We start from the raw sequence: 11,664 nt of genomic DNA on the forward strand, positions 1-11,664 counted from the left end.
CAATGTCCTACAGTCAGCTGGGAACTGAAGAAGAAATTGTGCTCTCAAAGCAGGTCCCTGATGCCCTGATGCAGACGCCCATGCCTAAGGTGATATCCCTGGAAAGGAAGGGGGTTGAGGGGTGGAAGAGTGGCAGGGCACATCTAGAAGCACTCATCTCTGGCAAGTAGCACTGCTGTCTCAGAAATTCTTGCGCTTAGGTGGTAACCTGATAAGAGATGGAAGAAGTTTAGCCAAAACACCATTTTGGTATAAAATATATGATTTTTAAATTGAATTTTTTGAATTGTAAAATCCTAAGACATCTGTAAATTATTTCAATTCTGAACACGGTTAATGCTTTCTATGTGTTTATTTCACAATGTCAATGTTTGCATTGTATTGTAGGACATAAGTGGCTATGTCATAAGTCACTAAACACAGCTGCTACTTTGTATTGCTTGTAACATTTTTCTCTACTGAGAGGCTCATAAAAGGAGATAATAAATCAAAGAAATACAATATGTTACCTGTCTTTAATTTTTATAGTTTAAGTATTCTTTTCACATTATTACAGTGACTTTTTAGGACAGATTTTTTACTACTGTAATACTTTGGAAACTTATAACATTCTCTGAAATATCCCCCACACATGTTTACTTAAATTTCAGAGGGAAGCATTGTTTTGCCTGCCTCTGCTAAAAAAAAGCCATAGCTATGTAAGGGAGTTGATGTAAAGAGAGATTGTATTACCCTCCATTTCCCTTGTTGAAGCTAACCATTGCTCAACTAAAATTTGTGTAAGTTTGATTTTTTTTCTAAGTTAGAACTTTTTATGGAACTGCAGAAGATAGTGAGATTAAATACAGATACAGTAATCTCATTGTAGTAATTTTGAAAAACTAGAGAACTTTTACCCAGGAATTTTGAATAATTGGATGGCTTGCCCACAGGAAAAGGGGGGAAATACATTCTGAGGACTACTGAAAATGGCATTTTCAGGCAACAAGCCCAAGGGTACTCACAATAGGTGCCTGTAATTGAAATACAGTGGGGAAAATTGTCTCTTTGGCCCATACCATGTTTTGATTAAATGCATGTGCACTGAACTATGACAAAATAAGGTAGCATAACCTTAGCTCAAGGCATAATAAACTAAATTCATGCCTTATGCAATTCTTCTGAAGAAAGCAATAATCTTCAAGGAACAAAATTGATCCATTGAGTTTCCTGCTCTGTTTGCTTGTTGTCTGGATGATTTTCCCTCTGCACAAAAGATGGTTAAGATAGGGTATTAGTCTTGGTGTGGAGAGCTTTGAACCTGGGAGTTCCCAATTTTACAACCAAGTTTAACCATAGATTGCCTTCTGAGCCACACCACAGGAAGAAAGATCAATGTGATATTTAGTAACATAGCTTTATATCACTGCACCTGTTTTACTTTTAAATGGGTTTTGCAGATTTATTAGAGCTAATTTCCCCTCTTACAGAGTAAGAAAAAGGCAGAGCTTTTGAACTTCATATTATCGTAGACATCCAAAGTACTGAACTTAGCACAACCCACTGCTGTGCTTCTGTCTTGTGTTAGCTCTTTTGCAAAATATTTTTGCAAAATCTTGCAAAATATTTTTGGGTACAACCAGAAGTTTGTGGGTCTTCTTGTTCAGAACCTCAGGTGTTCCAGTAAGCCCAGACAGCCACGTCTGTTTTGGACAAAGATATGTCCCCTTTTAGAGACAGAGTCTGGGAGATGGCACATAGATGAGAATTCAAAGAAAGAAGAAAAAGCCACGTGCCTGGTTGAGCAAAGCTGGCAGTAGCTCTTAGGACTGGGTACAATAAAGGCAAAAAGTAAAGTCTGTTGAAGGCACTTTGCAACAGGTAGTTTGACTAGGTCAGACCATCTTTGGCTCAGCAGTGGGCCTGACATAACATTCAGCATAACCTGCCTAGCGTGAAGAGAGTAGTCATTTCCACTTCACGAGAAGAACTTCCTGATACTGCCCTTCAATATCAGGCCTCTTCTCCAAAGCAGACTGGGTCAATTCACTATCATGGATGCTCTCACTCACTGACTGGTCCTTTCCTGCCTTTGGGAGACTGCAAGTGCAAAAAAGCTACCTCGAGGGCAAACCCTAAATACTATCATTGGCATCCTGCCTTCACCCAGGGCCTTTGCCTACATAGCCTCATGTGAATTACCCATGTTGTCCACCACATACAAGAAACTAGAGAAAAAGTCTGGAAGATGATGGAGAGTGAATGGCCACGAATTTGAAGGAAACACCTAGCCTATCCGTTCATCTGCATTAAACATACTTTTCCCACAACTTCTACCTGAGATCAGCAGTGGAATGGGTGGACAGGCAGCTGACCAAGCCTGAGTCCAGCCAGCACCTCTAAGTGTGATCCAGGTGCTGTATCTGATGGTACAGGTGTCTGTCTTCAGGTACAAGCCTGCTCCCCTTCACCTGGCAACACTCCTTCAAAGCCCATTTAGAAATTAATGTCTAGTGAGATCCCGACTTCAAAGACATATTTATGTGTCAAATTTAATAGCTTCCCAAATATTTCACAACCCACTTTGGTTCAAAAGCCCTGTGCTTAGACTACGGCAGTTCAAGCAGACAACCATTATATCTATTTTCTTCTGTCACTGGATATTTTAAAATCATAACCAGCCACTTAGGTATCAAATTGAAAAATGACATTTTCCTTCTGAGCCACTTGAGTAAAAGATTACAGTATAATCCAGCTCTTTTATGAAGCTAGAAGATGTTTTTGGATTTCCGTTAAAAGATGACATTGTAAACAACAGTTTCCAGAGATTATATGTGTGAAATAGTACGGTCTGTACTGTATGGTACAGAGTCAAGTCCATTCTGTACAAACTCCCTTAGGCCTACGTTCACCAACCAAACCAGCCACAATGGGAGTGCCAAGAAGGAGGAACAAGGTGCAAGTTAAAATAGGCTGCAGATAACACCTTTAGTTTACATCATCTTTATCTCCTCTGTGTGTGTGTGTTACAAATCAGTAGAGTGGGTGTAAATAGCTCTGAAATGTGAAAGTCAACTTGGAAGGATTGACCCTGTCTAATAGCAAAATATGCCTCAAGTACTGTTTAGTACAAACAATAAAACAAGTTGTTATTACAAAGGGAGCAGATACTGACCTCTGATTGTTCTTTCCAACATTTCCATTACAGGACCCTTGTGTGTATTTCATTTGTCTGCTTGTGGTTTGTTTGCTTGAAGGATATTTTTTTTCCTTTCTAAGACCTTTGCTGTTTTCAACAGATCTGTGAAGCCTGAGAGAACCATCTGGATGGTCATGTGTCTTTTTCTCATTTTCTTAGTCCTATCAAATTTTGTTCAGGTTTAGTAATTTTTAAAATATTTTATAATCCATCTGTTTCCCATCCCTCATCTACATTCTGCAGGACAATGCTGACAGCCTGCCAAACTAACTTGGCACAGGCATCTGCAAGGCTGGGATTTGTGGCCACATGTAAGTGTTTGCAAGGGTTGTGTCTGTGGTCATCTGCATGCCTGAGAATTTTCCTTTACTCTTTATTGAAAGATGCATGAAAACACCAATGAATCTCTCAGCCAGTGCCCAAGTTAAGAAGCCACTTCACTAAGCCAAATAGTTTTTCTATGTGCTAACTATGGAAAGGCTCCTGCAACATTTTTTGTTGTTGTTGTTTCCAGTCTAACAGAAGGAACTTCATACCATGGAGTTGCCCCTTTTTGTGGCTGGAAGTCATGCTGACTACTCTAAGAAAACAGGGCTCAGCTGTAGGCAGCAAGATAAGGTGAGGCTCACAACAACATAGACCCAGCAGAGTGAACTGGGCTGGGATCCAGCCATTCAGAAGATGCAATAACTACACCGAGCATTTTTTTGAAAGTATGAGAAGTATGATCATTTTTAGATTTCACAGAGCCCCCACTAGGACTGCTCCCGTGCTACATGATAGTAATTCTGGATTTTCTCCAGACATATCTAAGAGGTAATACTTACCCACACTGTTAAAAATTCTTCTCTGAGCAGCCATGAAACTGAAATTCTCTCCCAGCATCCTTTTCCGTTTCTTCTCTCTGCGGGCTGAATTGCTTGGTTATGTGTTTTAATATAAGATTCACAATGTTGCCCTGAGCAATGTTTGAAACTGTAGATTCCAAAGACTGTGGTTTTGTTTGTTTGGTTGGTTGTTGTTGTTGTTTTTTTTCCTTTAAACTGTGATGATACTGTGGGGCATTCTTTTGAGGGATTTTATTCTTGTTTTTACCAGCCTATAGCATGTTTCTGCCAGAATAAGAATGTCAGAAGACAGTAGGGAGTCTTATATATTTCACAGGGAAATTTTATATTAAAAAAATATATATATATATATATTAAACAGTTTCATATATATAAATAGGTGAAATAGACTAACAGACTAGTCGGTCACTTTGTGGTTTGATCCAAAATAGATGATTCCAGTATATCTTCCCCTTTCTTCTACCCCTTCCCCTCCCCTGCCCTAACTGTAAGTGCATTTGGCTAGTATAAGTGTGGTACTCAGAGAGATCTCTGCCAGTACCTCTTGTAAGACATGGATCCAGGCCCCAGCTTTGCCTGGACAGGAGCCACAGAGCAGCGGAAATTCTGAGACACTTTCTTCTCATTTTACAGCAGTCTAAAGAAGCATTTTTAAAGGAAGAAAGGGGTAAAGCATTCATATCTATGTCTGTCCTTTGGATTCACAATTGACTCAAGTTGTTAAAACTCAATTTTCTGTGGCACTGTTTGAAACATAAAACCTTTTGCTTTCTATTTGGATTTTTAGATATTCATTGCTTGAGCTTCCATAGACCTCTTAAAACTAAAATGAAGTTTTCTAAACTGAGAGGAGGTTGGTCATTAGTGGAGCAAATCCAATACCGCAACCAAGTACACATATTGATTCAGTATAGAATTGATGCCTCCTTTTAAAAACTCTAAGTTCTCTATTTGCTTGCTTTGTTTTGTTTTAATCTTAGTGGATATCAAATTAGCAATGTGAAAACTGCAGCCCAGAAACAAAATACCCGTCTTTGAAAACAGGCTGTTTCCCCCATGCTGCAGAAACAGAAAAGGGTTCAATTTAAAACTGCTCAGGTCTCCACCGAGTTCAGGGGCGATATTTCTGCTGCGGCTTGTGCTGGGGGGCAGCCGGCGAGTGTATGCGGGGGCCTGAAGGGGTCTGCGGGTGTCCTGCCCGGCCTGAGCCGCCCCGCATGTGCCATCCCCTTTGGCAAAGCCAGAGGGGGAAAGCACGCCTCGCCCCTCTGTGCAAGCCGAAGGGCCCTGCACCCCCCAGCCCCGCAGTTCCTTCCCGGTGGATGGGACCCCCGCAGCCCGCGGGCCCGGTTTGGGGTCTTTGCCCCCCCTCCGTCCCCCTGTCTGTCGCTCCTGGGAGCGGGGTGGGGGTCAGCAGAGGAAGGGAGCGGCTCGGGAGAAGTGTGTGTGTGGGGGGGGGGGGGGGGGACGTTCGCAGTGAGGTTTGGGGTTAAAAACTGCAGAACGGAACAGAAATGGGCTCGCAGGAGCCGGCGTGGCTGTAGGGAGGAGGCAGCGGGAGGAGCAAGCCTCGCAGTTTGGAGGCTCCCTGTGGACCCCCGGCCACCCCGAGGGTTCCGCCGAGCCCCGACCCCTCTCCTGGTCCCGAAATAGCCGAGCACTGGCACTCGGGGCAGGTCTGGTCTCCCTAAGCCGCTACAGGCTGCGCAGGCTGCTGGCGCTGTGGCACTGCGAGAACGCCCGGGACACACGTGGTTAGGAAAGATCAAAGCGGAGGTAAGAGCAGAAACCACTTTAATTGCGAAAATGAGGTCGAATAAGGTTTTCAGAAAGTCAGCTATATCCCCGAGGCTGTTAAAAGCACTATTGCCGTTTAATGTAAGCGGTTAAAGTTCAGAAACGACTGGACACTTACATTCACGCGACGCGCAGACTTAACATTCCCTTTTGCCTACAGTTAACATAGATTACACCAAACTAAACAGGAAAATATCTATGTGTATATATATTTGGTCAAGCATTCCGTTCAGGCGGCCCGTCGCAGGGGTCCCGGCAGGGTGTCAGGGCGGGCTGGGCTTTCTGTCCTGCCGTCCTGCCGCCACCCAGGGCCAGGCGGGGAAGGGGACGGGGAAGCAGCCCGGGGCGAAGCAGCTGGGATTACATGGAGAGGGGGGAGCCCCTGCCGGGGGAGGCTCGCTGAGCCGCCGCGGGGAGCAGCCAGGTGGGGGCTCTCCTCTCCCTGCCCTTGGCACCGCAGTGGCACTGCCTGCTTCTGGCCGCAGCTCTGTTTTTTGGGGGGTGGTCGTTCTTACCCTTGCCGGGGCTGGCCCGGGGGAGGAGAGAGCCGCCCCTTTCCATGCTGCGCTGAGAGATGTCGCTTTCGCCACCTGCGGCTGCCGCCGGGATGCTGTCAGCCCCTCCCCTGCTGCCACGGAGCACATGGCAGTGTTTTGGTTGACCGGTTTGGTTAGTTCTGCTGTGTTTGTTTTAGTTTTTTGTTTTTTTTTTTTTTTTTTTAGTTGTTGTTTTGTTTTGTTTTCTTTTCTGTTTTCCCGAGCAAAGTGTGCCGCATCTGGCTGCCTACGAAACAACAGCAAAGTCTCCGGAGAAACTTTCAAGCGGCTTCAAAAAAGATCAAAAAAAAAAAAGAAGAAATAAAAAGAAATGCTACTTGCCGGCTGTTCAAACTCCCTGTGCCGCCGCGTGCGCGGTGAACTCAGAGACGGTCTCACAGCGCCAAGCTTTTCCAAGGCATTTTAAAAAAATACACATCTCCATGTAATGAGACATGGGAACTGCCCGTTCCCTCCCCGCGGTGTAACCAAGGGAAGCCCGATGAACTGGAAGGTCCTAACAGAGCAGGAGAGCTGTTACACACACATAAGGCAGAGGGAATGATGCTGGAAGTACCTTGCAAGGTTACAAACCACTGTCTCAGTTCCCCCAAGTAAATAAATCCCCGTGGCGGTTTCAAGCCCAAAGCCCCTTCCTCCTCTGGGAGAGTCGCCTTCAGCCTCCTCACTCACAGCGCCAGAGCGAGGTCGGACTCGGAGCCCACCGCCGCCTCCTATTAAATCCAGTAAAAAAGCCCGACACGGCGGTGTTCTGCATAGGGTGGTTTATTTTTACCGATGCTACTCGGGCAGACGCCGTGGTTTTACAGCGACCACAAGCAACGACCTGCAAAACCCTAAAGCCTACCCAGAATGACAGCAGGGAAGGAGGCGGCAGCGCAGCCCCGGCGGCCGCATCCTGACACCTCGCTGCTCCCGGCGGAGCCCCGCTCTGCCCTGCCCGGCACAGTACGGCACGGCACGGCCCTTGTCCGATCGGCGGAGGGGCGAGGGGCGAGGGCGCTCTGCGAGGGAGGTCCCGGCGCCCCCCGGCCTCCTACCGGCGCTGGGGAGGGTCTGGGAGGGGGGCGCACTGCTGAGGGGGGCAGGCGGGAGGGAGCCAGGGGCAGGAGCCGCCGCTGCCCTGTCCCGGAGCGGGGGGCTTCACTGCCTGCAGAATTTGCACTTGATAATTTTCTTAAAAGCACTTTGGAAGTCTTTGTTGAAATAGGCATAGATAATGGGGTTGAGGAGGGAGTTGGAGTAGCCCAGCCAGTTGATGACTGCCCCCAGCCACTCGGGCATGTAGCACTTACTGTCACAAAAGGGCAGGACCAGCGCCACGATGAAGAACGGCAGCCAGCAGAGGATGAAGGTGCCCATAATGATGCCCAGGGTCTTGACAGTCTTCCTCTCCCGGGACAAAGCCATCCTCCGCTTGGCCTCCGTGTTCTTCTCGTTGCGCCGCTCAAAGGTGGGGGGCGGCGGGGAGCCGCACGCCTCGCTGGGCAGCGGCAGGTGAGTCTTGGAGGAGCTGTTACAGCGCTGGACCTCGATGATCTCCAGGGCTGCCCCGTCCTCGCCCTGCCGCACCGCGCCGTTGACACAGGCGCCGGTCCTGGGCTCCACAGTCCGCCGCCAGCCCTTGCCGGGCTCCCCGTTGCTTTTCTTCTGCAGGGTGGCCGGGGAGAGGGTGAGGCAGGTGTCGGCGATTTTCTTCTTCTCCGCTTTCTTGACGGTCTTGCGGATCCTGAAGCGGGCCGCCTTGAAGATGCGGCCGTAGAGCACCAGCATGAGGAGCAGCGGGATGTAGAAGGCGCCGAAGGTGGAGTAGATGGTGTACCCGTGGTCCTTGCTGATGGTGCAGGCGTCGGGGTTCGAGCGGTCCTCGGGCGTTCTCCAGCCCAGCATGGGCGGGATGGATATCAAGAAGCCGATGAGCCAGGTCAGGCTGATGAGCACGGCGGCCCGCCGGGGAGTCCTCTTGTTGACATAGTCGATGGGGTCCGTGATGGCCCAGTACCTGTCCAAGGCGATGGCGCACAGGTGCAGGATGGAAGAGGTGCAGCACAGCACGTCCAGCGAGATGAAGATGTCGCAGGTGACCTGCCCCAGAGTCCACTTGTTCAGCACCTGGTAGAGGGCCGCCATGGGCAGCACCAGCACGGACACCATGAGGTCGGTGACGGCCAGCGAGCCGATGAGATAGTTAGCCACGGTTTGCAGGGAGCGCTCCAGGGCGATGGCCGCGATCACGCAGGCGTTGCCGCTCACGGCGCACAGGATGAGCGTGCCCAGGAGCAGCGAGGTGAGCAGCTGGTAGCCCAGGGTCACCTCGGCGAGGCCGGGGCCACCTGCCCCCTCGGGGGAGCGCTCTGGGGAGGTAGTGTTGTTGGCCACATCCATGCCGGGACGGGGGGGGGTCGCTTCAGGAGACGGGCATGGGAAGAGGCGCCGGTCACTTGTGCGCTCCCCTGGCAGGAGGCATCGCCGCCCCGTGCGCTTTGGCCACGCCGGGGCCCCCCCGACACCCCTCCCTCCCCTATATAGCGCGGCGGGAGGCGGCCGAGGCTCGGAGGACGGCGGCTGGCGGAGCCGCCCCGCGCCCGCCCATCACCGCTGCCTCTGCCCAGCGCCCAGCCCCGGGCGGCGGGGGCGGCCCTCCCGCGGCCGCCGCTCGCCGCGCTGCTGCCCCTCGCTCCGCCGCTCTCCCGCGCCTCTCCTTACTGCCCTGCCTCCCTTCTCCCCCCTTCGCTTGCTCCCTCCCTCCTTCCCCTCCCCTTCCGTCCTCCCCCTCCATCCCGCCCGTCACGGGGGAGAGAGGGGGGGGTCTCGCTGGGTCTCTATCGTACCGCCGGGGAGCCGGGCCGGAGGGGTGTCCGCGACTCCCCTCCGCCCCCTCCCCGGCCGAGGGGGCACTGCAGGGACACCCACCACGCCCCCGCAATTCTGCCTCCAAATCTCCTCCCAACAGCTCCGCCCCGGGCAGTGAGGACTCTGGACTTCCCCTCGGGACCGGCTCCGGAGCTGGTGCGGGCTGTGCGAGGCGGGGGGAGGCTTTCTGCGGCTAGGTGCTGCCGGCTGGGGTCGGGGGACACAACATGCGCCAGCGCTGCCCGCCGCCTTTGGGGTGCCGGGGCTCTTGGGGCGCCTGGGGGCGCTTATCGCCACCAGCAGGCAGGCGGCGGCGGCCCCAGGGCACGGGGCACCGGGCGGCTCTACCGGGCTCTCCCGGTGGCGGGGCCGCCTGCACTTTCTGAGGGGTCGCACCACTGACCCCCGACCCCCGCGGGGCTCTGCTCTCGCCCCAGCTCGGCCGCTGTGGGCACGGTGCTGCCGGGGGTGCCCGGGGAACAATATCAGCCTAGCCGCTGGTGCGGGGAGAGGGCGTATGGACAGCGTGTATAGCTCTGCGTGGTGTCTCGGGAGGGGTTGCTTTTCATCTCAGTGCCGGGCAAGGCTCCTACTCAGTCGCTTACGAGCAAGGAAAACCCCATTGGTGATGATTCATGCCCTCGCCGCAGCGTCCTGGGGCGGTCGCCTGTCGTCGGAGGCTCCGCGCCAATTGCGCGGCTCCCCCGTGCCCAACTGGACACACGACATTGACCAAACTCGCATCCCGGGGCCACTGAGACGGGAAATCCAGTGCAACGCCCTTTGAAATCACTATTCTCCGAAGAAAAACATCAACAACATCAACAAATTCTATTACAGTTCCTCCCGAAAAGAAGAGGAAATGCTGAGTCTGAACGTGAAATGAGAAAAATATCTCTGGGAACAATCTTGAGTTTAAAAAAAAAAAAAAAAAGTCAGATTGGCACATGTAAGTAAATATGCTAATATCCCGTATATGTATATAAAGAATAGTAAACCTGGGAAATACTTGTAATTAAAAAAAAAAAAAAAAAAAAAGTTGCGTGATTGACAGGCTTAACTTTACCTGTCTGTGAAAAGTAAAAAAAAAAAAAAAAAAAAGTCTTTGGAAGTGACTTGTGTGGCAGGCTTTATAAGATTCTGCGGCTCAGTGTTTCTAACGATGTGAAAACATCTCTCACTCTAGCTTGTAATTATGCCATGCAAGCTCAGAAAACGCAGAAAGCCAAATAAGTAATTGCTTAACAGGAAGATGTTGCCAGATTCTAACTTAATCAAACTTGAGATGAGAATCATAGAGCCTTGCTTTCACGAACTTAAGTTTCCTCATCTTCTCTCAGTCAGCACTTAACAATAAGGCTGAGTTCATAAATTCACAAGATTTGGATGGATTTCGGCCAATTCCTCTTTACTAGGGGACCAGGCTACGTTTCTCCACCTCCAGGCTTTCAATCTTTACCACTTTAAATGATCAAGACACAAATATAGACTGGTTAAGGCTGGATAAGCTGAGCAGAGCTGTACCCCTGCCCGTCCGTTGTGTTAGCTGATCGTAATAACATTTACATGCTCTGTGTCCTATTGAAAGAAGATTTATGCTGTTGAGACACAGGCAAAACAAAACCCGTCTATTAATCAATATCTGAGTATGCTTTGCTTCTTCACTACCAAAACCTGTTCTCTTTTTAATGTCTCCTCAAATGTACGGCGCGGGTGGCTCCTAAGCAGTTGGATAGCAAGCCACAGCAAACCAAAGTTTGTGCTTCTTGCTGTTCAGAGACAGCTCGGTGTAACAAAGAAAGTACAAGTCTGTAAGGCAGGAAAATCACGAGGAGATTGTCCCAGCTTTCTTGCTTGGTGGTGGGCAAGTCATTAGCCTAATTAGATTAGCCTGAAATTAGTGCTTCAGAGCCACGGGGGATGCAGGCTTTAGAAACCTACAAAGGTCTCTCAAAGAAGTTGTAAAACAGAGGGGTTTTATGCTGACATGGCCAAGAGGACTCAATCTCAGCCGCTTTTTGCCCATAACTTCCAGCACAGAAGAATCGTTAGGGTCCTTATCCAGTTGAAATATTTAAAATCAGCTTTACTCTTCAGTTTTGTTTTTTTGTTCAGAGACCGAAAGTCATTTCCTTCTCAATTAAATTGCGAAGCAATTTAGGCAACCATGGAGGGATGAGAGGGAGTAGGAGGTGGAAGAGTTAGACGAAGGAAAGACTCACTCTTTTGATGTGATAGCGCCTTTAATCCTACTAAGCATTTAAACAGCAAGATGCTGTTTAAACTTTCAAAAAACTAAATGAGGTGCTAATGTGTTTAGACAACCTAGGTCAAGCACCTAGGGAAATTCTTTGAGGAAAGTCATAACCTCATAAAATCCACACTGACTTGAGTGAAAATGAAACGGTAGATTACTGCACAACCTAAGTCC

At 49.6% G+C, this 11,664-nt stretch overlaps 1 protein-coding gene across 1 annotated transcript; it reads right to left on the reverse strand.

The window, feature by feature from the left end:
• Positions 1-5,803: 5,803 nt before the first annotated feature.
• On the reverse strand, positions 5,804-9,200 carry HTR1A (5-hydroxytryptamine receptor 1A). Its single transcript, XM_068667125.1, has one exon. It carries the CDS (start codon positions 8,763-8,765, stop codon positions 7,524-7,526), a length of 1,242 nt encoding a protein of 413 aa, XP_068523226.1. The 5' UTR covers positions 8,766-9,200; the 3' UTR covers positions 5,804-7,523.
• Positions 9,201-11,664: the final 2,464 nt, after the last annotated feature.

The sequence above is a fragment of the Anas acuta genome, chromosome Z, assembly GCF_963932015.1.
Source record: "Anas acuta chromosome Z, bAnaAcu1.1, whole genome shotgun sequence".
NCBI classification, from domain to species: domain Eukaryota; kingdom Metazoa; phylum Chordata; class Aves; order Anseriformes; family Anatidae; genus Anas; species Anas acuta.

Coding starts and splice junctions, on each gene's coding strand:
- HTR1A (XM_068667125.1), bottom strand. CDS start 8,765: ATGGATGTGGCCAACAACACTACCTCCCCAGAGCGCTCCCCCGAGGGG.